The sequence below is a fragment of the Microtus oregoni genome, unplaced genomic scaffold, assembly GCF_018167655.1.
Source record: "Microtus oregoni isolate MIOR12 unplaced genomic scaffold, Mior012 000011F_ref0000422, whole genome shotgun sequence".
NCBI classification, from domain to species: domain Eukaryota; kingdom Metazoa; phylum Chordata; class Mammalia; order Rodentia; family Cricetidae; genus Microtus; species Microtus oregoni.
This window is the reverse complement of record NW_024543070.1, coordinates 48,301,886-48,329,348: the sequence shown is the minus strand read 5'-3', so window position 1 is coordinate 48,329,348 and position 27,463 is coordinate 48,301,886. Positions and strand designations below refer to the sequence as shown.

Below are 27,463 nucleotides of genomic sequence, written 5' to 3'. Positions count from 1 at the left end.
TAGATTTCACTGTTGTTGCTGCTGGTGGTTGTTTTCTGATGTCATTTTGACACAGGTCCTGCTATATTTCCCAGGTTGGCCATTCTCTCAATCCTCCTGTCTCAGGTTCCCAAGGGCGGGCATGCACAGCTACACCGGCCCCTTGAATGTATTGATGCAGGATGTAGCAAAGAGCCTCGGCTAAGAGAAGGCCTTATGGTCACTTTTTCCAGACTTTGAGCTCATCATTGAAAAAATATAACCAAAACATTTGAACTAGGTCTTACTTGAGGCTCAAAAACAGTAGTGAATATTAGTCTACGCTGGAGTCCCTAAGCAGCTCATTAGAAATGAAGTCTGTCTGCCCGGCTCTGACAGGGATGCCTGTCCACAGCTGTGGGGCACCCTCTGAGATGGTGGGGTGGTGGTCCTAAAAGATCTCAGATATCAAATTTAATTTCACTGAATTCAGCAAACTCTATAGTCATGCGAGTATTCAGTCTTTCCTGGTTACTATTTTCTCAGCTCTTAATAGAACAGCTCATAAAAGAGTTGTGAGCCTTAAAAGAAGCAAATATCCAAAACTTGCATTTGCTAAGAGTCTAGCACTAGGTCAGCATATGATGTTTCAAACGTGGTTTCTTCAAACATCAAGCAAAGCAAGGCGATGCCTACAAACAGGCTTGCTGGCCCCAAACAATCCCAGCCTGAAGCTGATGGCCTGACTGTTAGGTGTGCTTGATCTCTCCAGCTCCCTTCTCCTGGTGATTCTAACGTGCTGATTACAGAGGACAATGGGCTGAGGACTGGGGCTGCATATTCCCTCTCAAAGAGGCACCTCACGAATAGAAACGGCAGAATCGTGGGGAAAAAAATAGAGAATTGCGCAGAGAACGCTGAGCACAGTCTAGTGGAGCTCCGGGCTCTGCTTCATTCATCGGGGCCCCATGTCATCTGAGGGAGATGCCAGAGAGAGCTAGGTCTTGGAGAGGTACTCATACAAAGACAGTGTCTTGTGACCATGGCCCAGCCCAGAGAGGGAGACCCTCCAATAATACATTACAACCTTCATTGTCATTTGTTTCCTATTTCCCTAGAAGGAATAACAGGAAGGAATTAACATAATCAAGGGTCCTAGCCATCATTAAAACGAACCAGCCCTTACTACCAATAACAAACACTGTTTGAATCCCAAGTGCTGGTGATGAAACCATTTGTGCGTGTCTGTCCATTTGCATGAGAATTTGTGGACAATAGAGAGTTTGCATGTAACTTGCAGACTTCCCCCATGCTAAGCAACACAAGGCGTTTACCTCAGGGTCGACAGGGCTTTCTCTGGGGGCATGGTTGGCCAGAGAAGGTTGAGTGAGGTGTTTCCTAATTCTAGCTAACACTGCACTGGGAAAATATATAGATATTATTATATCATATTATGTGCAATATTACTATATATATATATATATATATATATATATATATATATATATGGAGAGAGAGAGAGAGAGAGAGAGAGAGAAATTTAATTTTCTCCAAAGCCCTAACAAAGTGAATACCAATCTCTCCACATCAGAGACAGAAGGAACAGAAGAATAAAGCCTGTGTCTCCTACTCAAGTTCACACAACAGTAAACATAAATTCAGACTTTGAAAGCAAGACTGTCTGATTACAGGAAAACACACTCTGGGAGTGCCTTGGCCTGGAGAGATGGCACGGAGGCGAAGAACACTGGCTGCTCTTCCAGAAGGCCTGGTTCAGTTCCCAGCCCCGGCATGGCAGCACACAACTGTTCGTAACTCCAGTTCCTGGGATCTGATGCCCTCTTCTGGCCCCCATGGGCACTGCTTTATCATATGAGGTCTTTCCACAGTGCGTGGTCTGGGGAACCCACGAGGGCAGCTGCAAATCTGCCTCATGGGAGCTAACGTCTCAGGACCCAGCCCTCTTGCTATGTCTGCAGTTACCATCACGATCCCACCATGTCCTTTAGGATGGCTTAGGACTCTGGCTTGGAGCCACTGCCCCAGTGAGCTCCTTTTCTCTTAATGGGATAAAATTAACCAGACCTTTGCTCTGGACCAACTAAGCTATGAGCTCAGGATAAAGGAACTCATAACCCACTTCTTTGACTTACGGAGGTGACATGAACCCGCAAACTCCAGGACCCGTGAGGAAAGCCCATGAACTGAGCTACTGGGCAGTCTCTGGGAATCCTGGCTGACACCAAAGGGCTTGAGCAGAATCAAAGTGCTTGGCGGGGAAAGGAAACTTTAAAAGAGCTGCCAAGGTGCTCCCAACCCTGTCCACCCCACCCCCCACCCCACTCAGTTCCTTATTGTCCTGTTTTTGAAGAGCAGAGGTCAGCTTTCCTGAGTCAGGATTTGATTTTTTAGCCCTGTTGCACCTCTGCTCCAAGGAAAAACCGAAGCTTCCACAGGGAAGCAATAGAGTCCACCCTGACCTCTTCCCAGAAGAGGCAGAGACTCACGAGCCCTCAGACTCCAAATATTCTTCCACCTTCCCCACGGACGGTAGGAAATCTCCATGTAGTCTATGTTCCCTCCAAGTCATACATATATGCTCCTCTTACACTTTCAAAGTGTACACACACACACACACACACACATACACACACTGCCATGGGTTCTTTAAAACTGCCCAGTCGTCTGTGCTGTTAGGGCACTGGGTCTGGGTCACAGCAAGTGTTCAGAACAGTAAAAGTCCCTGCCACCACCATCACCTTCTCCTCATACCACATTGGGTGTAGCCAGTCACAAGAAGGTCTCACTGGGCCAGGGATTCACTTTTTTAAGTGCTTTGCAAAACTTTTCTGCCCTTGATTTAATTATTTCATTCCACCAAATGACCTAATCAATCAAAACTAGGGGGACATTTCTCCTCATGAGCACATGAAATTCAATGGCTTTTCCATCTTGTGGCTGGAGGGGTTCAGCCCAGCTTTGGCAGGTTGATGTAAACAACATACCGAAAGAATTTTAATTGCCATTGCCTTAATGAGGCCCCATTAAAATCCCCTAAACAGCTCTGCTGATGGCCCAGGCACATGGCCCTCTAACTCCCAAACAACAAAGTCCTCATAACCCAGCCCTGACCTCTGAGGTTAAAGATTAAGCAGTCAGCCACAATTACGAGGGATAAGAAACAGGGTGTGCAAAACTCGACCGTTTCCAGCCTCCAGCGAGCCACAAGGACTGGGGCGCTGTCAGCTGAGGGCAGAGATCTGAGCAGTCAACTTGTAAGTGTAGGCCCGCTCTCCTCCCACACAGAGCAAACACAACATCGGGGCAAAAGTCACAGCACATCACCCTGCGAGTAAAACCGGACCCGGAGGAAGCAGGAAAGACTGCCCAGCTGCAAAAGCCGGGGTCGTTCCAAACAGGAAACCAGACAGACTGCTGAATAGAGGCAGTGCTTTCTAACATGTGCATGCGCGTGCGCACACACACGTGCACACACACACACACGCACACGCACACACGCATACGCACACACGTGCGCACACACACAAACGGAGTTCTTCTATCACTTGAAAGGATGGAGACTAATCAGAAAGCAAGAGCTGGCTTTTTTCTTTTAAAAGGAGAAAAACTTGACAGTATCTATCTGTCCGTGTACATAGAATTGGAAATCCCTCACACAATAGACCAGCAATTACCGTGATACTCAGGGCCCATGCACACTAGGCCAGCACCGCTATACTAAGGCCCACGCCCACTAGGCCAGCACCACTATGCTCAGGGCCCACACACACTAGGCCAGCACCGCTATACTAAGGCCCACGCCCACTAGGCCAGCACCACTATGCTCAGGGCCCACGCCCACTAGGCCAGCACCACTATGCTCAGGGCCCACGCACACTAGGCCAGCACCACTACGCTCAGGGCCCACGCACACTAGGCCAGCACCACTATGCTCAGGACCCACGCACACTAGGCCAGCACCACTATGCTCAGGGCCCACACACACTAGGCCAGCACCGCTGTGCTCTACCTCCAGCCACACCAGCTTAAATGTACATTTTCTCTGATCCCATTATGCTGCCAAGATTATATCCTTCCAAGTGCACTCCAAAAGACTAGGCATAAAAAATGCAGACAAGACTGCAACCTGAGTTCAATCCCAAGACCACGCAGGGTCACAGAAGAAAACTGACTCCCATGACTTGCCCTCTAACCTCTGCATGACCATGGATCCAGAAACTCCCACCCAAAATAAAATAATTGCAAAAAGATTTAATGCTCCCTGAAGTATATTCTATAAAAGTAAAACTGGAAGCATTAATATCCATCAACAGAATACTAGTCAAGTATGGTATACCCATATCACACACACACATACATACATACACATACACACACATCATACACACACACATACACATTAAAATGAACAGCCTTAATAATCTAGACATGATTCTAAGTTTTTCTATTAGGTCAAATAAAAGTATAATAGGTAGAGGCTGGCGTGGTGGGTGATTCATGAGTCAAGAGCACCGGATGCTCTTCCAGAGGACTTGGGTCAGTACCCAGTACCCACCCGGTGGCTCACAACTGCCTGTAACTCCAGTTTCAGACCTAATGTCCTCTTCTGGCCTCCACTGGCACCAAGCACACACATGGTACACAGACATACATCCAAACACATAAAAAATAAGATGTTAAAAATTAAAGTACAATGTGTGCAGAATGCATCTGTGTCCATTAAAACACATATTCTTACGTCCTATAGCAATACCCAATATTCTCCTCTGACCCCTTCAGAGAAGGCAGGAGACTGGCGAGCTTTCATACCTTCACTTCTGGGCACACAGGAAGATAACCTGATCATATAGTAGTATATATCTTAACAAGTTTAGTGCAATGGTATGGAAATATAACTATGGATACGGGAAGCTGCCAGAACCTACTAAGAAGGTTTATAACCTTGGGAATATTTTTTATGTGCATGAGTGTTTGCCAGCATGTATGTCAATGCACCACGTGACTGCCTCGTAACCCTAAAAGTCAAAGAGAAGGCAGCATCAGAACCCCGGAACTGGAGTTAGAGGTGGCTGAGAGCCGCCATGTGGGTGCCGGTAACAGAACCTGGGTCCCCTGGAAGGGCAGCCAGTGCTCTTTAATCACTGAGCCCTCTCTCCAGCCCGTGAAACATATATGTCCAAAGAAAGAGATCCTGCTGGATCCAAGAGGAGCACACGAATGCCCTGCCTGGGCCTCCCTCTGATGGAACCATTCGTCCTCATGGTCTTTCAACCAGTCTGTTTTCCCGGAACGATCGACGACGGGTTTTGTATTAAAGTTGAAATAGGAACAAAGTGTTGGGGGAAAAAAAACAGCATTTGTTGTAAAAGCAAGAGTTTAGGGACAAGCAGACAAATGAATGCAGAGCCCAGCTGGCTAAAGACTGGGGAGGGGAGAAGAGGGACCACAGACCCACCTGCCTGTGCTTCCAAATTTTAAAAACCCAAACTCAGGAGCCTTGAACTGGTCCCCTTCCCCAGCATGCATACGGTTTGAAAACCAGCAGTCAGAAGCCATGGTTCTAGTGTTTACAGCCTGACTCTGGGGCTCCCTCAGGGCAGCAGATGGGTCTGTCACGGGGGACCCAGAGCACAGACTCAGGGGTGTCAGCTACAGGACATCTCCTCCTGCCCCTCATCTCCCACGACCCTGAAAACAGTACAGTGTATCATCCCCTCCACAGAGGAGACAGGCCAGAGTCGCTCAGCCCCGAGCGTTGACTCCTGGATCTGACCCAAAGGGTTTCCTAGAAATGTTGGCTTGGAAATATCTCGTAATGCAAGGCAGATTCCCTTCTAGAAGGCACATGACCGTAAGCCTGACACAGTTCCTTGTCTGTGACCCTAGGAGTCACCACGCATCCAAATTCACGGTGGGACAAAGAGAAGTGAAAGGCCTGGCTGGAGAAGCAGGGACAGCTGAGAGGACCAAGCCCCACCCGAGGCCAGAGGTAAAGATCAATGAGATGAAGCAGGCCCACACCAGTCGAAGAGGACAGACACAGCCATGTTTCTCACCCCCTCTCTAAGCTCGGCAGCCTTCCTGCCCTTCTGTCTTTCCGTTGTGCTTTTGACAGCTGCATTATCTGCACCTGGAAAACGTGACCTCCCTGTTGCAAGAAGCTACAGCTGCTCAGAAGGCCATCTGGAAGACAGTCACAGGCCTGCACCCCAGAAAGGAGATCCCGTGTCTGTCATCATGCTAACTGAGCCACGGAACATAGGAATGGTTGCTTGGGCCGTGAGGGGACAATCTCTGTGTGGCTGGGAGGATATGGAGCAGCCAGAAAGAGAAGAAGACATTCATATTGCATTTCCCCAAGCCCAAGATGGCTGTACGTCTGTACTAGCATCAGCTGTCTGTCTGTCTGCCTGTCTGTCTACACTGTCTGATGCTGGAATTTGGTGACTCCAAGACACGGGCTACCAAGCACCGTTTCGACAGAATAGGCCCACTCCAGCTACCTGCATTCCTCCCTGGTGGCTCACGGAGCTACCCTGATCTGCAAACTGGAAGCTGTGGACAGCAAGAGTTACAAACACCAGCTCTGGGTTTGAATTCTGCCGCTGCCCTCACTAGCCGCGTGCCCTCAAACCATCTCACCTCTTGGGGCTTTAGTTTCCTCAACTGCTGTAGACCTTCCCCCAGGATGCTCATGGAGTGCTTAGCGTAGGAGGGGACCAAAGCAAAAGTCCAATAAATACTAGCAACGGAAGTTCCCTAGGCTACTTACGGACAGACACGCATGCGCCAGGCAATCACTTTGACAGCATCAGGACCAGGGAGCACCAGCACGATGGATGCATCGTCTCCATCCTCCCACAGATCTGGCTTCCCATCAGACAGGGAAAAGGGGGGTAAAGAAAACACGGGGCTTGTATTCATGTACATGCTAGGTGGGCTAGCAAAAGATGGCGAAAGAGACAAGGAAGAGGGAAAGAGATGCCCAAGCAGCTCAGCGTCATACCCTCGCCACACTGACGAGTGGGACAGTGAGATCCCATGCACACACATGCCTGTCCTGGCCCGGCTCCTGCTAAGCAAAACCTGAACAACATCATTCGGGAAGGTGGCCTCTTCCACTCGGGGACCCTTGCTAGGAGAGAAAAGGCATCCTGAACAAAGGCAGAGAAAGGAGAGCACAGGCGGACAGATGGCAAGCAGCGGTGTTCGGGCTCACAGACAACGTGGGCCAACAGGAGTGATAACTGGGGCTACTGGAGAAGTCCTTCACAAAGGTCAGCTTCAAGGTCATTTTCACCACTGGTCATGTGTGCCTGGACACGGAGACTCCACAGTCTGTGACCATTGGCCATGTGTGTCTGGACACGGAGACTCCACAGTCTGTGACCATTGGCCATGTGTGCCTGGACATGGAGACTCCACAGTCTGTGACCATTGGCCATGTGTGTCTGGACATGGAGACTCCACAGTCTGTGACCATTGGCCATGTGTGTCTGAACATGGAGACTCCACAGTCTGTGACCATTGGTCATGTGTGCCTGAACACAGAGACTCCACAGTCTGTAACCATTGGCCATGTGTGTCTGAACATGGAGACTCCACAGTCTGTGACCATTGGCCATGTGTGTCTGAACATGGAGACTCCACAGTCTGTGACCATTGGCCATGTGTGTCTGGACATGGAGACTCCACAGTCTGTGACCATTGGCCATGTGTGTCTGAACATGGAGACTCCACAGTCTGTGACCATTGGTCATGTGTGCCTGAACACAGAGACTCCACAGTCTGTGACCATTGGCCATGTGTGTCTGAACATGGAGACTCCACAGTCTGTGACCATTGGCCATGTGTGCCTGGACATGGAGACTCCACAGTCTGTGACCATTGGCCATGTGTGTCTGGACATGGAGACTCCACAGTCTGTGACCATTGGCCATGTGTGTCTGAACATGGAGACTCCACAGTCTGTGACCATTGGCCATGTGTGCCTGGACATGGAGACTCCACAGTCTGTGACCATTGGCCATGTGTGTCTGGACATGGAGACTCCACAGTCTGTGACCATTGGCCATGTGTGTCTGAACATGGAGACTCCACAGTCTGTGACCATTGGTCATGTGTGCCTGAACACGGAGACTCCACAGTCTGTGACCATTGGCCATGTGTGTCTGAACATGGAGACTCCACAGTCTGTGACCATTGGCCATGTGTGTCTGAACATGGAGACTCCACAGTCTGTGACCATTGGTCATGTGTGCCTGGACATGGAGACTCCACAGTCTGTGACCATTGGCCATGTGTGTCTGAACATGGAGACTCCACAGTCTGTGACCATTGGCCATGTGTGCCTGGACATGGAGACTCCACAGTCTGTGACCATTGGTCATGTGTGCCTGAACACAGAGACTCCACAGTCTGTGACCATTGGCCATGTGTATCTGAACACGGAGACTCCACAGTCTGTGACCACTGGCCATGTGTGTCTGGACACAGAGACTCCACAGTCTGTGACCATTGGCCATGTGTGTCTGGACACAGAGACTCCACAGTCTGTGACCATTGGCCATGTGTGCCTCTGGGCCAGGGGTTTGGTTAGAGAACAAAAGCAAACAGGACACTTGTCGTCTCATGGACTCGGGGCTAAGGCAGCACAGGGCAGACAGCAGGGCCTCCACTCATTTCCAAGGCCCTGGCCAGACAGAAAGCAGAAGAGCAGAGCAGACCTGGCCATGGTCAGCTGGGTGTGGGACAAGACAAAGCTTTTCACTGAGAGGCAAGGAGGACGCTGTGCACAGGCCTAGTGATTAAAATGGCCAGACCATTTCCTAGTTAACTTTCCACTTGCTGCAGTGAATGGTGAGGGAGAGTGTACATCCTGCTAACTGTGGTGGACTGCCTGCCTGGTGACTTTCGTTTCTTCTGCCTCCCAAGACTCCATCAAAATACCAGGATGACAAGCTCTCTCGAAGGGACAGTGTTGCCCAGGAGACATGTCAGACTGAGGCTCGTCCCGCTGTGTGTAGTTGTACACACATACTAAGTTCGTCCTGATGTGTCTGGTTGCACACACATACTAAGCTCGTCCTGCCTTGTCTGGTTGCACACACACGTACTAAAGAATAAGACGGTTTCTGCCTTTCTGATGTTTGTGAACATTTATTCTGGTTAAAGCTGTGATAACTGAGTGGCTCGGTTGGGAGGAAGACAGAGGATGAAGTGTGGGTAAGGTGGTGTGTGTGAGGGACAGAAAGTCTGTGAAGGCCTGTTCTTATTCTCCTGGAGAAGTCAACACAAGAATCTAAAGCAAACTTAAAATTAACAATGTTCACAATTTTCAGAGGTAAATGGAGGAAGCCAACACATGAAATAGCTTTTTGTTTAGATGTTTTATTTATGTCTAACTATGTGTCTGTGCGTGGGTATGTGTGTGTGGGTGTGTGCATGTGGGTGCAAGTACACAAGGAGACCAGAAGAGGGCATCAGATCCCTCAAGCTGGAGTTAAAGAATGCGAGACACCAACACGGTGTCTGACTCTGCAATCTCATTCTCGTTTGGGGGTTGGTTGGTGTTTGCTTTGGTTTTGGTTTTGACATGGGGTTTTTATCAAGTAGGCCACACTGGCCGTGAACTTGTAGTGATCCTCCAGCCTCTGCAGGGCTGAATCACAAGTATAATTAAAAATCAGTGACTGTAGAAAGCAAAATAGTGTGTACAGAGGATACCTGTTAATCACCAGGAGCCCAGAACATATTTAACTTCCAATATCATCTACAAAGAACAATTTAACCAAAGGAAATTGGTCTTAAACCACAAAGATCTACTTCAACCCTAAGCTCAGTTTATGCTACATATACACACATGCACACAAATTCATGTACACTCATATACACACATACAAATTCACACATCCACACTCAAATACTCATATTCTCTCTCTCTCTCTCTCTCTCTCACACACACACACACACTGACACACACTCCCAAGACTCCTCAGACATTTCTCTGCCAGCTATTTCCCACAGACAAATCAGCCACATCCCATTCAGCAACAACTGAAACTTGTGTACTGTTAATTGTCTGTGCTTTGTCTCCCTAACCAAATCATCGAGGCTCTGCCATAGGAACAACTTCTCAAAACCTCGGCGGGTCCTCGACAGAATCCACCAGCCCTGCCGAAACGCTGGCCGTCTGGCCTTACCTGCATAGGCGTTGGCCTGCTGCAGGAGGTCGGTGCAAGTGTGCACGTCTGCAAATGCGCGGATGCCCAGGCAGTTGGTGGGGTGCAGCTGGGACTGCAGAAAGTCACAGCAGTTCTGCCGAACGTCCATGAGCTGCAGCAAGCTGGCTGCCGGGAGCAGCACCTGCAAGAGAAGGCCATAGTCTGAGACTCCGGGTCCCACCGCCAGGGCTCGTCCCCAGTAACCAGTCTTCCCATGTCTGTGATGGTATACTCAAGGTTTTCTCACGGCTCTCCACAGCCTTTCACTGAGTCGTCCAAACTTCCCAGTCTGCTGTGCAGCCTTGCTTTCTGCTACTCTGCCCTCAAGGCCACACCCACATGGGGTCTCAGTACCATCCTAACCTGTAAAGTCTCCCAGGGTGGTCTCCAGGCCAGGACTTTACTGAAATGCAGGTAGGTTCAGCAGGAAGGTAGGCTGAACATATTCATTACTAAGAACTCAAGCGACCTTATACCTGCGGGACCAGGAAGCTCAGTCAGGGTGACAAAATGTGTACCCATGTACAGTACACGCAGAGGCTCTGTGTCCTTGGTTACACACTGGTGGGACCCAGAGAATTGTAAATCCTGATGCCTGGGTGTCCTGTCTAAAGATTCTGATATGTATGAGCAGTCTGTACGGTTTCTTCTGAGATCAAAACCTTCCATCTTGGAGGAAATCTTGTTGAGCTACAGAGAGGTTAAACAGCAGACTGTCCATGGAGAGGAGAAACACCCCACCCTTCAGGGAGGCTCTCAAGCTAAGGAAGCAAACAACCCAACAGCTCCAGGAAGTCCCCGAAACTCACCAGATCTACTGGGCCCTCCCTCCCCAGGTTTATCCAAGCAATAAGGACAAGGGAGAGACAGACAATCTGAAGGAAGAGGAGACCAGCTGAGCTTCCTCCTGAACTCTGTGCAAAGGATGATCTCCAACCTACTGAGCTGACTAGACTATGCCGTGAGCTCCAGGTTCCCAGCTTTGCTGGGGTGAGCTTTGCTCTTGGAGTCATTTCTGCCCCTGTAAGCTCACCCTCGCCTATACTCCTTTAAGTGACTCCAATAGAACTGATCGGCTTTACCAAGTTAGGCTTTGACGGCATCTGCGCTTTGGTCTGTTGTCGATTCCCTGTTTGGGGTGAATGGGTGTCGGTTTGCTTCTCCCCTGGAACAGTGCTACACAACAGGTCTGAGCTGGGCACAGCGAGATGTTTAAGGCTCCCTTCCATGCTTCTGCAGCCAGCCAAGTCTGAGAGCCACTTCCCTGCGACCTTCAGTGCGCTGCCCTCACTCAGAAAGGTACTTGTTGTGTGCCTCATTGGCTCATTCTCACTGTTGAGCGCCTGTGTACCAGGCACGGGTCGAGGCTCTAGGATTCAGTCGTAAGCACAACAACCCGATCTTGCTTTTACGGTGCTTATCCACTGACCGAAAGGAGAGCCAAGTTTTCTTTTTAAAAGTCTGCATCATGGAAAACAGAATAGTTCTTGCTTGGGTGTGTGCAAATGTTTTTCCTAGGAACCAGGGGAGACTGGATCGAGCAGGCCTGCTGGGCACCCTCTGTCAAGCTTCCCAAGGCTGCCCAAACCTGTCCTCTAGATCATAAAAACAAGATAAAAGGCATACCCCCACTCTGGACTCTGCTGTCCCACTCACTCTGTGAAAGAGACAGGTAGCCAGATAATTTACCAAAAAGAAACTTAGGGGAAAACCACAGAGTGTTGAAAGATTCTGTAATTTGCAGAGCCCAGCACCAGTTCCTCCCAGCAATTCCCTGTTCTCAGGGAGAGAAGCTGAGGTAGACCAGCTCCAGCTGTTCCCATCCGCAATGGCTCGCCCAGGAAGGCATGGCAGCAGGCAGATATGTCTGCGTGCTTTATTCTGGGCATCACAGATGTGCGTGTGTGTGTGTGTGTGTGTGTGTGTGTGTGTGTGTGTGTGTGTAATTCTGGATGGATGAATGGATGGATAGATGATAGATAGATAGATAGATAGATGATAGATAGATAGATAGATAGATAGATAGATAGATGATAGATAATTTAAATGCTGATCTTCTCCCAAAACATCTTTGCACCCCCCATAAAGACTCCCATCACCTCTACATGCTTAGGCCCAAAACAATGTCCCACTGATCATTCTTGGGCCTTGTCCTTCCACAGGGGTAACCAACTGTCCTGGTTCGACAGGACTTGGGGACATCACAGGACTTTCTGTGCTGTGGAAGGACAACTGTGTCCCATTCATCATTCCCTCCCAAAGGCATCAGCGGCCCACCCCCTCCCCCTGTGTGTCGGGCGGACCGAGCATCTCCTTGCCACAGAGAGCTCTGCCCATCTGCAGCTAGCTTCACCTTCTCCCACCCCACTCCTGCCCTCCAGCCGCCTCCCGCCTGCTATGTCCCCAGCAAGGCTGAGTTAAATTAGCACAGTGTCCTTGGTGTTTGCTGGCCCACTGATTCATTCCTGAAGAAGATAAAAATCTCCTTCACCTCAGAGTTTAAAACGTCAGGGAACCCGGCTACAGCCCGGATCTAACTGCAGGAGCTCCGTCCCCACCACACAGCCTCCGTCCACTAAGCAGTAATAAAACTGGAAAACTCAATTAACCTGTGGGCCGCTCAGCCTGGCCACACAGATTCCAAGATCAGATTAGTTCTGCCTGCCGGTGAGCTGAAGGTCCGTTAGCCGTTCTCGCTGAATACGCACTGGGAATGGAAGGCTGTACACCAGGGAGCTTCCACAGCACCCCAGCCGTTCCTCCTGCATTGTCTGTCATTGTCTGACCCAGCTAGTTTCAGGATAAGTCCTGGGGGACCCCTCAGTTCTAGGCAGCCTGGGACATGTATTCATGCTAGGATGGGGTTCCATCTTACCCGGTGACTTTCAAGGTGCCTGAGACTCCTGTCTCTCCCCAGACTGCATTCCCGGCCGAGCCCCAGTGAGACCTCGTCAGATACACAGATTCCTCCCTTCCCCCTCATTCTCTCCGGGGGGGAAAAAAAGCACAGTTTAGTGATTAAGTCTTCAAGCTCATGACAACCAGCTCGAGAAATATAATAATAAATTATTTCCTGAGCACATGCCTTCGCTAGCACTCCCAGCACCTAACACCTCTGTGGGCAAGCTACCCACACAGCTTTCAGTTTCCTGACTGTTCACAAACCCACTTAGTATACAAAAACCAATGAGACTCCCACCTTACTGTGGCCCACACCCCCACCCTTCATCTTGCTTGGCCCACTCCCACCTGAGCACCTTGAACTGGCATGGGTTACTGGTTTCTCTAAAGGCTCCTACACTCTTTGATCTCAGACTCAAAGGCTATTTTCTACACACACACACACACACACACACACACACGCACACACACACACCCTCCCTGCTTCACTCAGGACAGAAAGGAAAGTGGAGAGAATGGAGAGACCAAGAGATTAGCCATTTCCTATGCACTGAGACCCCATCAGACGGACCCACGCATGCATGCACACACACATGCACACGCATGCACACACACACACTCACACTCACACACACACATGCACACACACACACATGCACACACATACACACACACAGACACACGCATGCACACACACATGCACACACACACACAGACACACACATGCACACACACACAGACACACGCATGCACACACACACATGCACACACACACACACACACACTCCCAGGGGTAAACATGTATGAGGTGACTGGTCAGTCCCATCTTCCACATTTGCAGGACTTGAGCGTTTCCTCTTCCCTGCTTCCTGAGGCCAGCTCCATTCTTGGTTCTGAAGCAAACTGTGGGAGTAGACCCCTTGGCCACTGAAGGGACAGAAGCTGGAGCCCTGGGAAGGGAGTCAGCGGGAACTCCCATCAGCATGGAAGATTATCCCAGGTCAAAAGCTCCCGCATGCCTTTCCTGCCTCACTCCTAAAAGACCCTGAATGGCCCATGGTGAAGAGTTTACAGGTTCCCCTCGGGTTGTTGCAAACAGCCAGGTCTCCATTCCTCACATGCTGGGCCCGTCTTGTTTTCTCTCTCCCTCCGATAACATGAAAGCATGGCAAAGGATATCCCGTCGCAGGCCTTGCTTCCTTTTGCAAAAACAAGAGGAAATGCCCTGCCTCAGAAAGTACCTAGTCCTGGAACAGTATGCAGGGGGTGTGGGAGGGGGCAGGGCTAGTCACGAGGGGGGGGGGGTGGAGCGCCAGGTGAGGGCACCCAGAGAGCCTCGAAGCTGCACTCCGCGAAGACTGATGGAGCAATGGTGCCATAGAGCCTGAGAGGGGAAGGGAGAACAGAAAAGCACAAGCAACGGACGGGTGACAGGACAGCCCGGTCATCAAAGCGTCACTTTTAACTCTGCTGTCTCCACGTACTTACTGGCCACGTGGCTGAGGACGACAGCCTGCGTTTCTCAGTCTCAACAGCACAGTCGTGCCAGAACAGCTGTGAGAATCAGCCAGGTGGTACGCCCGTAGCACGAGCACAGCCCTACACAGAGTGCACAGTCGCTGTCGGGTTTGGTTATAATTAAACCACAGGAGCAGAAACCAAGGCTCCAGTCACTCGCTTAAGTTCGGCACAGCCACAAAGGTTAGTCAGGTCCCCACTCCACTTACTCCCGTGTGACCCAGATCTCTAAGTCCTTTTGTCATCAGCTACAAACAGGGCTGGTATTGGTGTCCCACTGGTGCTAATGAGGATGAGGTCAAGGGACTGGAGTCTAACAGCATTACTGTCAGACAGACCTGTCCGCATCTCCACCATGGGAGAGCCACATCTCCAAGGACCGGAAGGAGAGGGAGTAAGATTTAACTCTCAGGGCCATTCAATCAAGCCCCAATTCCTGACAGCACATCCCCAGGGGATGGGGGCGGGGACACTCCCAGCCCGGGGGAGGGGAGGGGCACACAGACAGCAGAGGCAAGCCAGACTACCTTCCTTCAGAGTTTGGCCCAAACACTTCCTGAGTGTGGTCTGCCCTGCTTATCCCCATCAGGCAGCAGTGACTACTTCCTCCTGTTCGCCTCCACCAGGGCCTCCCATCTGTGTCTGCCCACAGAGCAGCTGTTCCTTGGGGAAGCAGCCTGTCACAGTGTCTTCTCTGTAGACACTGTCTGCCCGCATGGGGCAGTAGCTCAGAAAACAAAAAAGGTGCTGAGTGTCCAATAAATGAAGGTGTATATCCCAGCACTGAATAGCCAATCGAATGAAGATCTACAGCCCAGCATGAGGGAAGCAGGCTCCAACAGCCTGCAGCCCTGGGCCTTCTACATGGTGCTTTCTACCCCTAACTACTGAGAAGCTAGCCCAAAAGCCCTTCTCAGAAGAACAGCTGGTACCTGGCCCAGGCCTCTGTCCATGCCAAGCATTCTAGGCACACCCCAGGAGGTATCCCAAACTATGCTCCTACTTGGCAGAGTTCCCAGACTCGTCTAGATCAGATGGGGTTAGCCCCACCCCGACTCTTTACCATGACTATCTGGCCACCCGGCTACCTGTCCTCAGTCCCCATCAGCACCCAGTGCCTTCTGCATGTAAGTGATGACATCACAGTTCCCTGTTCTAGGTACTCATATGCACTGCATGCTAGGTCTCTCGTTCTGAAGCCCGTGTCAACATGTTCACACAACTCCATCGGATTAAATGGTGTCATCACGCCCATATAAATGAAATACAAACACTGGAAAACAAGGCTCAAGGAGATCAAGTAGCTTGGGTCGGAACACAGTGAGTTTATGAAGACCTCTAAAATGGGTTCTCTACACCTCTGCTCTGGAGGAACCTCTAGAATGGGTGCCCACACCTCTGCTCTGTGGAAGACACAGAACCTCCAGAATGGCTGCCCTACATGTCCACTCTGGAGGAGACGGAACCTCTAGAATGGGTGCTCTATGCCTCTGCTCTGTGGAGGAGACGGAACCTCTAGAATGGGTGCCCTACACCTCTGCTCTGGAGGAGACGGAACCTCTAGAATGGGTGCCCTACACCTCTGCTCTGTAGAGGACACAGAACCTCTAGGATGGGAGCCCTACACCTCCGTTCTGTGGAGGAGACAACCTGTAGAATGGGTGCCTCACACCTCCACTCTGTGGAGGGGACTGAACTTGACTCCAGGGTATCAGGGCCGGGGACTGATAAGGCTCTGGGAAGTGGCTGGGAAGCAAAGGGCAGGCACACAGACACTCATTCCACGGCCTCAACTTGAAACTTAACCCTAAAAAAGGCCCTGCCCACATCCCTTCCTTCATCCAGTGTCCCTTAGCATCCTCTCGCTGCAAGGGACTGTGCACAGATGTGGCTTGTGTGTTTGCCTAAGGGATGTCTGTCCTTACCCCTACCCTGCAGACACCACGGGACCAGTGCTGTTACATCTACAGTGCCCAACAAGGGGTGTGGCAGGCAATAGAAACATTGGGGCTGAGATGAAAGAACAAGCAATTACCAATCCAGTCTCTCAGACAGAGCCAGCCTGGAAGCGTGGTGTCTTTAAGAAGGGAAATAGGCCTCTTGCTCACTAAAGAGGTGTGAGCCTCAAGAACATAAAGTGGCTGTGCAAAAACAAAACAACAACCAAAAACTAAAACTAAATAACAACAACAAGAAAAATCTTCTAATCACACATACGCCATTGCTCTTGTTAAACAGTAAAAGCAGGAGAATGTATCCTTGTCTGTTTAGCCTCGTGATCTGTGAAGGTCAAGAGTACCTCCCAGTTAGCTCCCCAACTGGAGCACAATATGGATGTCCTCTCTTGGGTCCTCTTTGTCTTCACTGACTCCCAGGCTTCAGATACCAGGCAGGGCTGAGAAAGGGGGAAAGGCACACACAGTATGCCATAACCACACTACCTGAGACTCCATCCTCTGCTCAGGGCCTTCACATGACCAAAGCTAAAAGATAAACATTAACAGCCTCACACCCCGCTGGGACGAAAGAACAACCTGGAGAGAAGAAGGGGTCACCAAGCTTCTGGCTCCCCCTTCATAAGCTAAACACAACATGAGCTAAAAACTCCTGACTCCCGGGCTGGGCTCATGCAAAGGGGTTTATTATGTGACCCAGTGCTGAAAAGCATAGCTACTTACATTAAACATAGGTATTTAGGGCCAGCTGGCCCACGGGTTGGCCATGTGACCCAGATAAAGTGGCTTAATTCTCTGCAGCTTGGTTTCCGCTGTAGTGACCTCTGAGGAGCCGTGAGGGTTAAATGGCAGGGACTGAGTGTGTGGCACATGGGCCAGAGGCAGAGATTACCTGCACGTTCTCTTCGGTCACCTCGATTTCCGCCGTGTAGATGTAATCAATCAGCTTGCTGAGAGTCTGCCCATCCACGTCCTTGATTTCAATCTTCTTGGCTTTACTCTCAGACATGTCACCTAGAGTTCACAACAACACAGAAAGGACACAAATTGGGTACCTGTGGCCAATTGGTTTCCCATGTTGTCCTGGAAACCACCGGAGAGAGTCAGGCACAGAGACATCAGGTCATAATGACCGTGGGTCTCGGACCACTTATAACCAAGCGTAGCCATTCTGTGTTCTGCTGCCTGTTTCTGTAGACAGAGGCCTGGGCAACACTTCCTGACAGCTGCATTCAGGACCAGATAGGCGAGCAAACTCTTCACAGGCCCTGAAGGTGGGCGGGTCTTGGAAGAGGAATTTGCAAATGCCCAAACCACCGTGACAACGTGAAAAAACTAGAACTTGCCGTGTGCTAACTATGGCCAAATGCTGAAGGAAGCGCTTCAAATTCTTGCCTCTTCCAAACGTCACAGAAATGTGTGGTGTTTGCAATATCAGCCTCATCTTCTAGAGAGGAAAACAAGGCCCAGAAAGGCAGCTCCTTCCTCCTGTGCTCCTTCATCTGAAGGGCCAGGGTGAGTTGAAAGGGAGTCTGACTTGAGAATCCACAGCTTTAAACACCGTGCGATCCTAAGTTCCAGAAACACAGAGAAGAAACAACAGATCATTCCTGGGAGCTATAACAAGGCCTCCCAGGAGAGAGCACATTTATCTGGGGGTGACAGGATGAAGAAATATTCCTGAGACAGCAAAGGTGGGAAGGGGGGAGAGGATGTGGGCTAAGTGGACAGGAGAAAAGACCCAAGAGGATTCTGTATCCGAGGGACAGCGAGAGGCTGATGAAGGACGCTAAAAAGAAATCCCACACTAGCTCAGAACTGAGTATGATAAAGGGTTATTTATTTAGGGGTAGACTCACAGATCACAATCTTCTGCATGAATGGGGAACAGGAACCGAATCACACCGCCCGGAAGAGAGGTCAGATGCGCTCTTTACATTGGCATATATAGTATAAGAGGCCATGCCCAAGTGGGCCGGTAACTTAAAGGCTACTGGTTGAAGGAATCCCTACAGCAGGCTAGTGTGGCTGGGCACTGGGTACAGGGTGAAGACGGTAGCTAGAGAGGCACACATGGCCATAAATAATAGAGCCCTATACATCACACTAGAGAGATCTGCATGGCCATAGCTGGTAGAATCTTATACATGATACAAAGGGGCTTAATCCAAAGGGTGATGTCACTGAGAAGTTCTAAACAGGGAGTTACAAGAACAGATGGAATGTTTTCCTTGAGAATTTCATACATGCGTACTGGCAGCTCCTGAGTCCAATTAGTGCTGGTCATACGTCTGTGTGCTCAGGGCTGACCATTCAGGATTCGATAACCTCTCAGGGGGGCCTCTCTCCGGAGAAGACTGATTCTCTCTCATCAGTCACTAGCTGCCTGTAGCTCTTCACCTAGGGGTGGGGCCCTGAGAGATGGCATGCCAACTGGCGTTGTCACTTGGAGGTTTTGCTTCGGTGACTACAGCGTTACAATGTTGTGGGTGCAGCTCCCTGTCCTAGCAGAAGGCACTGCCTCTCTGCGGACTTGTCCTGGTCCTCTGACTCTGACAATCCTGCTTCCTCCAGCCTGATGTTCCCTTGGGAGTAGCAGCTGTGTTCTAGATGGGTATTCTATGGTCACTTGTTACCTGAATTTAGACCAGTTGTGGGTTTCTCTGATGGGTTCCAGATGGAAATTTCTGAATGAAATTCCGGATACAGGGGTGGGAGAGAGCCGCCATGAAGGCAGAAAGAACAGCCGGAAGGCCCTGATAATAACCTAGGAAGAGTATGTAGCCAGGAAGCAAGAGCAATGTGGGTACCACATTCTCAGTCACAAGAGCAGACAGTGCCCGTGTTGGCCTGAACCAGTCTCTTCAGCAAGGGTTGGGGACTTCAGGCAACAGAGACAGCAGAAGACCAAAACAGAGGTCAATCTGACCACAGGGAAAACACAGCCAGAAGCTGGTGTGAGTATACACAGAGCCTGGTGATCATTCTCTCTCAAATCCATGCCAGAGCCAAGAAAATCCAGTACAGCACAGCAGGCAGGCTTCTGCCGCCCACCTCCAGCTACGGAAACATGCCACCAGCCTACAGTACCCCATCCCGCCACAGCTCCAGGGCTGAGTGGCTCTAGAACGGGGGAACGGATGTGTTGGGGTTGTCAAATCCTCCTGCCAGTCTCCTTGTCTGACCAGCTCTGCGAGGAGCCCCTTTCCGACTTTCCCCTCTCTGGGTACCGGGAAGGCCAATGGCTAGTCCTGGCTGGGGCAGAGGTGAGAAGAAGCAGGGGAAGGTGGCTGACTTCTGCCCCAAAGATGGGGGCCCTGATCCTCCCGAGTTTATGCTAAGTCACACAAACAAAACCAAGCTCAGGCAAAGAAATCAGAAGTTAATGTTTCTTCTTCCAGATGGCTTAGAAGTTCACTAATTAGGGTCAAACTGTGAACTGTATCACAAAAGATGCTGGGTTTAAGAACCTAGGCCTTAGAAATAGGATTCTGAAAGCGTAGCTGGCTGCAAGAACTCAGAAGCACGCAGTCAGGTCTGGGCTGACCGCCCTCCCTCTGGAATCTACATGTGGGAGTCAAGTCAGGGTTTTAGAACTTTAGATAAACAAATCGAAACGATTGAAATTGTTTTTTTTTTTTTTTTTTTTTTTTTTTTGGTTTTTCGAGACAGGGTTTCTCTGTGGCTTTGGATCCTGTCCTGGAACTCGCTCTGTAGACCAGGCTGGTCTCGAACTCATAGAGATCCGCCTGTCTCTGCCTCCCGAGTGCTGGGATTAAAGGCGTGCGCCACCACCGCCCGGCGAAACGATTGAAATTGTGTGAAAACCTCCGTGTGTGTGTTAACACACCCCTGGGCACAGGGTGGAGTGGAATTCCACTTTCTGGAACGATAACAGTTTTAGCAGACTCTTTCAGGTTTCTGTGGCCCGCAGAAGACAAGCAGGCCTCTCTAGACGGGGCTTCCTGGGCTGTGGATCATCCTGCATGGCGCTCAAAATCAAGCACACGGAGAATCCTCATTGTCTCTGGCAGTGCTCGCTGGCATGTGGCCATTCAGCTTTGCTGCAGCCTGAACACCTGTATGCACTGGACCCTGCACTAGCCACCACTGCCACGCCAAGAAACTGCCTGAAGCACACTGGCTCAGAGAATATGGTATTTTATGGGCCGCATTGTTTTTATTGTCATATAAGCTATTCTGCACCTATAGAAACATAACCATTCAAAGCTGGAAAACAGAATTTTAAGTATATCCTGGCTGTCATTCCCCAGCATACATCGAAGTAGTGTATCTCTGCACTATGTTGTATTAGAATATTTAATTTTAAAAACTGCTGTCCGGAGCAAAGGAAACTCTAGCAGAGGAAAACACAGAATGGGAGAGAGTTTGCTAGCCGTGCTCTAGACACGGGTTAATACCTAGAACACAGTACAAGAACTAAAGGTCAGGGAGATGGCTCAGTGAGTGATGCACTTCCGACACGAGGCAGATGGCCTGAGCCTGGAACCGCAGAACCCGCATCAAAGCTGTCCACAATCCCAGACACCCCTTCAGGAGATGGGAGTGGGGATGGGGAACCTCCAGAAGCTGAAGGTCAGCCTGAAGGGTTTCTGTCCCAAATAAGGCAAAAGGGAGGAACCAATGCTCAAAGGTTGTCCTAACCTCTATACATGTGGGTGCTTACACATACACACACAAAAAAAAAAAAAACCCTACAAAATTAAACATACATATACACACATACACTGTGAGTCAGTAAATAGGCTAATAGAATATTTATCTAAAGTAGAAACAAAAGTGGCCAATGTTTTTAAACTGTTTGATATCATTAACTATCCGGGAAATATGTATTAAAACTACTTTGAGATTCCATCACAACCCAGTCAGAATGACTATTACCAGGAAAACCAGTGACAATAAACGCTTTTGAGGATGTGTAGGAGAAGTGTAGCCACAGATGGTAGAAGTGTGAACTGGTGGAGCCGTTTTGGTAATCAGATTCCCAAAAAATTAAAAACAGAACTGCCTGTTGACCCAACTGTATCAGTCTTGAACACACAGCGAACACATTCATGCTCACTGCTGCTCTGTTCACACTGAACACATCCATGTTCACTGCTGCTGTATTCACACCAAACACATCCCTGTTCGCCACTACTCTGTTCATATCAAACACATCCATCCATGTCCACTGCTGCTCTGTTCACACCAAACACATCCATCCATATTTACTGCTGCTCTATTCACACTGAACACATCCATGTTCACTGTTCCTGTACTCACACCAAACACATCCATCCATGTTTACTGCTGCTCTGTTCACACAAAACACATCAATGCTCACTGCTGCTCTGTTCACACCGAACACATCCATATTCACCGCTGCTCTGTTCACACCAAACACATCCATGTTCACTGTTGCCCTGTTCACACCAAACACATCCCTGTTCGCCACTACTCTGTTCACACCAAACACATCCATGTTCACTGTTGCCCTGTTCACACCAAACACATCCCTGTTCACCACTACTCTGTTCACACCAAACACATCCATGTTCACTGCTGCTCTGTTCACACCAAACACATCCATGTTCACCACTACTCTGTTCACACCCAACACATCCATGTTCACTGCTGCTCTGTTCACACCAAACACATCCATGTTCACTGCTGCTCTGTTCACACCAAATACATCCCTGTTCGCCACTACTCTGTTCACATCCAACACATCCATGTTCACTGCTGCTCTGTTCACACCAAACACATCCATGTTCACTGCTGCTCTGTTCACACCCAACACATCCATGTTCACTGCTGCTTTACTCAACAATATAAAGGAAATGGAGTTGGTCCAGATGTCTACCAGAAAACAGACACGTGGAAAATGCAGATGTGGCTCCAAATTCACAATGAAATTCTATTTTGACATAAAGCAAAGTGAAGTCTACCAGAAAATACTCTACTATGGAAAGTAACCCAGGTTCAGAAAGACAAATATTGTATATTCTCTCTTAATATATGTATCTTAGCTTCCCCGTTTTTAAAGTGTGTGTGTGTTTGTGTATGTTTGTCTGTATGTGTGTGTTTTTATGTATATGTGTGTTTGTATGTGTATATGTGTGCTTGTATGTGTATGCGTGTATTTGTATGCATGTGTGTGTGTGTGTGTGTGTGTGTGTGTGTATAGAGGTTGGGTGTCTGTCATACAACATAAAGAAGCCACCATAAAATGGGGGTGGGGAGATGTTGAAGACTGAGGCGAGGAAACAGGACTAGGCAACGTGGAGGAAAGGGGGCTACTGGGTAGAAACATAAAAGCCTGGGGCAGGAGGACGGGAGTGGGCAGAAGAAACAAGAACTATTTTGTTTGAAATGCTGTAATACTTTGTATACTGGTTAAAAATTTGTATCTTTTTAATTCCTGTTTAAGTTTCTGACCTGAATGTTTCCTCAGAATTAACACCGCCTCCCAGGAGGGCTGAGATTAAGGGAATGTGTCACCAAATCCTGTTTGAGCTGTGCTGGGGTTAAATCCAGGGCTTCCTGCATGCTAGGTAAACACTGTTCCACAAGAGCTACATCCTCAGGCCTATGAAGAAATTTTATCATTTATTAAAGATGAGAACAGATTTTTACATTAAAGAGATGAATGAGCATACAGTTAAATCTGAGTTTTGCGAGAGAAAAACCAGTTCAACAATTTTGAGCCAATTTGAAGCAAGCTTTAGTTAGATACTGGCAGGAAGCTGCACTCTGACCAAGTCCACTCCTGGGTTCCCAGGAAATGGCTACGAGTCACATTTTGCAGAGACTTAAGGAACAAAACCACAGGGCTACTGTGTTTCCCCTCGGATCCAATCAGGGAAAAGTACACATCCTGATGTACTTCCTGACCACGTGCCTCCCACCTACGTCCAATCAGAGGCAAGCTTACATCCTGACCTATTCCCAGCCCACAACCTCCCACCCACAGGTGATTAAGCACACTCAGTGCAGGTGGGGCAAGCAAACAGGACAAACGGGAAGTTATTCTTACCTGTCCTAACTGCAAACGGGACTCTTAACCTACAAGGTCTATTTTTCCCAGTTTGGTCTCCGTCAATTTACACCGTACATTGTTCTTATTCCATTCTGGTCTCACGTTGGAGGCGTGGCATTGAAAGTTCAAAGTCATCCTCGGCTACATAGTGAGTATCTAGGCCAGGCCTCACTGTCTCAAAAAGTAAATAATAGGGGCTAGAGAGATGGCTCAAAGGTTAAGAGCACTGGATGCTCTTTCCAAAGGTCCCGAGTTCAAGTCCCAGCACAACATCTATAATGAGATCTGGTGCCCCCTTCTGGTAGAACACTGCATGAATCTTTAAAAAAAATTAAATCTTTAAAAAGATTCTTTAAAGAAACAAATAAATAAACTTTTAAAAAGTAAATTTAATGTCTGTTTTATATAGCTACTTTACATTTTCAAATGATTCATGGTCATGAGCAGAAAAGGTTTAAGGAACCCTATGCCACAAAACTTTTCTTGCTTCTTTGGATAATTGTGAAATTTCAGTAAATAAGAAAAGGACACTGAAAGCAAACGCCGGGCCTCCCAGCAACGGTGCCTTCCTAAGTGTGCTCTGCGGAGGGTCCGCGAGGCGGTTCAGGGAGCAAAGGCTCCTGACCCCAAGACTGGCCATGGAGCTCAACCTCCAGAGTCCGCGGCTGGAAAACCAACTCTCGCAGGTTTTCCTCTACTCTCCGCGCACACGCTATGACACACACACACACCACACACATGCAGGCACGCACATAAACACCAAATAAATAAATAAATGTTTAAAACGAAAGCTTCCTGATGGAGGAAGGTCATTGGCTAATAAAGGCACTGCCCTGGCCCATTTTATTGGTTAGAAGATAGGTGGGAGGAGAAAACAGGACAGAACACTGGGAGGAAGAGGAAGTGAGGTCAGAGTCTCGACAGCTCTAAAATTTTCTAAGTTTACTTACCTTGTGTGTGTGTGTGTGTGATGCTTGCATCTTCAGGCTCAGCAGCAAGTGCCTTTACCTGCTGAGCCATCCTGTTGGCCCCAATCTTATCATTTTTTCTGAAACAGTAGAAATGACTATACCAAATGAAAACTTTAATTTAAATTGGCTCTGAAAAACGGCAGTGCTAAGAGTCACTACCGTGTATGAGGCCCTCTGCTAAATGATTATCCACAGAACTTCGTTTCATCCTTGTGACAGTTTCCAGAGCTGGGCGACATTACTGCCCTTTGGCAAATTACTGAGCTGTCATCTCAAGAGTTGCTTATACACAGATGAAAAAGGCAGGGCTAGGACTTGAAGTTGGACCAACTCTAGACTTAATCTCGACTCATGTCTAATAATAGACTCATAGCTAATAAATCCCTCCATATTTTGAACCTGACTCTACTCAACAGCTTTGACAAACGAGTTGTAAAACTTAAAACTTGGGTTAAAAGTCTAAGGACTTAGCCACCATAATAGTTAGCAAGTGAGGACCAAGAGGGCTGAGATGTTGTTACGCTCATTCCCCAGCAGCCTCATCACATAACAGAGGAGCTGGCATGGAACAAACACCTCGGAAGTATCCCGCTGAGTGGGAGCTAAAGAAAGAGGTTTTCTCTAGGCAGCTCATGACGTCATGGGCTGCAGTCATTCCTGCGGGAGAGAAGCCACCCAGAGACTTGCTCATTCTTGTTTCATTCTGCTTCTTAAGACAGGGTCTCATTGTGTAGCCCAAGCTGGCCTCAAATTCATAATCCTCCTACCTCAACCTCCCGGGTACCAAGAGAGCAGAGTGTGCTACCACATCAAGCTAGGAGCTTGGCCACTCGTGGTTCTTCACTTATCTCTAAAAGTTTCGCAAAATAGCTCTAGAAAATAGAAATACAAACCCTGTAGCTCTTTCCATCTCTGAGTGCAACCCCAAAAGAGCCTTCTCTGCTGGCTTCTCCCAGCGGGGCTCTGCCAGACACCCAGAGAAACTCACTTTACATATCTTTTTGGCTCTATCTCTGATGTCGTATGTTGACACTCGTGTCCCATGAGGGACAGATATTTCCTCATTCAGCTAGCACATAGCGAAAGCACATGCTTGACCTACAGGACATGTGGTGAACAAGTCATCCCTCTGTCCTGGAGTGAACTTAGGGAAGACGGGACAGACCATCAATCCCACAATCACAAAGGGTAGTAAAGGCTAGAAGAAGGGACTGTGCTTAGAAAACCTTTGGCGGCCAGGAATCCCTGCACTGGACACGCTACACACATGACGAACACACGAGAGCACACATTTGCTTCCCTGGTCATGGAGTCCACGGTTCCTATTGGATTGGCCTACTTTTAAAAGCCACTGATCCGGAGGCATCATGGCTACTCAGAAGGGAAGTGAGAAAAAGGGGGAAAGTATTCCAGGAAGAGAGAATAGTCAAAAAAAAAAAAAAAAGTCCAGAAGTGAGGAAGAAAGCAGCCTTGACGGAACCACAAGAAGTTCAGTCTAGGACTAGTGCGGTGGATCAGCAGAAAAAGTGTTGACAATACCAGCCTGACAGCCTGGTTCTACCCTGCTACCCATGATGGAAGGAGAGAACCAACTTCCAAAACTGTCCTCCCTGCATGTTCTGTGGCGTGCACACGCACACACATACACACACACACACACACACACACACACACACTCAAGAACAATAATGATAAAAACATTGAAATACACAGGGAATACTAAGAGAGCTAGAGAGGTGGATAGGAGCCAGGCTGCCTGAGTGCTCACAGACAGCGTTGAGGCGTTCCGCCCTCGTGTGGAGGGAGCAGAAAGCCACCCTCGCAGGCTTGAAGTAGCTGAGGGATGCTCCGTATGTTTGTTTGGAGTGGATCACTGTAGCTACACCAGGTCAAGTGGTTTGAGGATGAAGAAAGAGCCTGGAAGAGGGTTATCAATGAGAAAGACCCTGCAGCAAGCAGGGGAAAACGTCTGGTGTCCCGCACTAAAGGGTTTGACCTTGAAGTCTTCAGGATCCACAATGGACTTTGAACTCAGCCCTCTCTCAGAACCATAGAACAGTTTCACAGCCCATTAGACATGAGCCCACATTCCAGATTCTACAAGCAAACTAAATGTATACATGTCCTGTTTGGCAGGTGAAAGACTGCCCAGCAGGACCAGGTGGGTAGAGACTCAACCAAGCAAGGAAGAGAAAAATCTTTAATTATTATATGAGATTCAAGAAGTCTAGAAAAATCACTGGCCCATCTTCCAGACAAGTCCAATCCTATTATTAAGCAGATAAAGGTTTGATGATGAGAAAGAAATGGTAGATTCGCAGCAGGTCTCTGAAGAGCACGCTCTTAGAGGGAAAGAAGGGCTACTACGTTCAAGGGTCCTTACACTGTAGAATTCCTCTTTCTCCTGTCTTGAGTGATCTCTCCTGTAGTTTAGTCCTGTGCCCTAGGCAGAAAGAAAACAGGAAAACACTTACCCCTTACTCAATGATCCCTCACAAGAGTTAAGATGATGTTTTTAACCCTCCCCCAAGTTCTAAGACCTGCCTTGCCAACTCAGTGAACTAGACCTCAGGTCTAAGGCTCACTTCAGTTGTTAGCTTAACATGGCAAAAAGAAATATCCTATCTGCTCCTTGAATCCTAGCTAGTCCTCCAGCAGTTGGTGGCCTGAGCCATTTTACTGCCAAGGTCCAATTTCTGTCTCCTGGGAAATAAGGTTATTTCCTGGTCTGCCTTTATCCCTAGGCTGTGTAAGAATCAAAGGAGGTAATCGCAGTGTGGAGGCTGAGACTCGGGATTTAGCAACGCCACAGAGAGGAAGATCACCCCAACAACCAGATTCCGTGGAACCCCATCCCTCCTCTAGCTGTTTAGT

General features: G+C 48.9%; 1 protein-coding gene across 1 annotated transcript in view; it reads right to left on the bottom strand.

The window, feature by feature from the left end:
* Window positions 1-27,463, bottom strand: part of LOC121453466 (kelch-like protein 3) — a 115,878-nt gene that overhangs the window by 51,878 nt on the left and 36,537 nt on the right. Inside the window, exons 4-5 of the mRNA XM_041660269.1 lie at window positions 17,469-17,590; window positions 10,182-10,344 (exon numbers count right to left, since the gene is read on the bottom strand). Coding sequence (XP_041516203.1) covers window positions 10,182-10,344; window positions 17,469-17,590 — 285 coding nt within the window. The remainder of the gene's footprint in view (window positions 1-10,181; window positions 10,345-17,468; window positions 17,591-27,463) is intronic.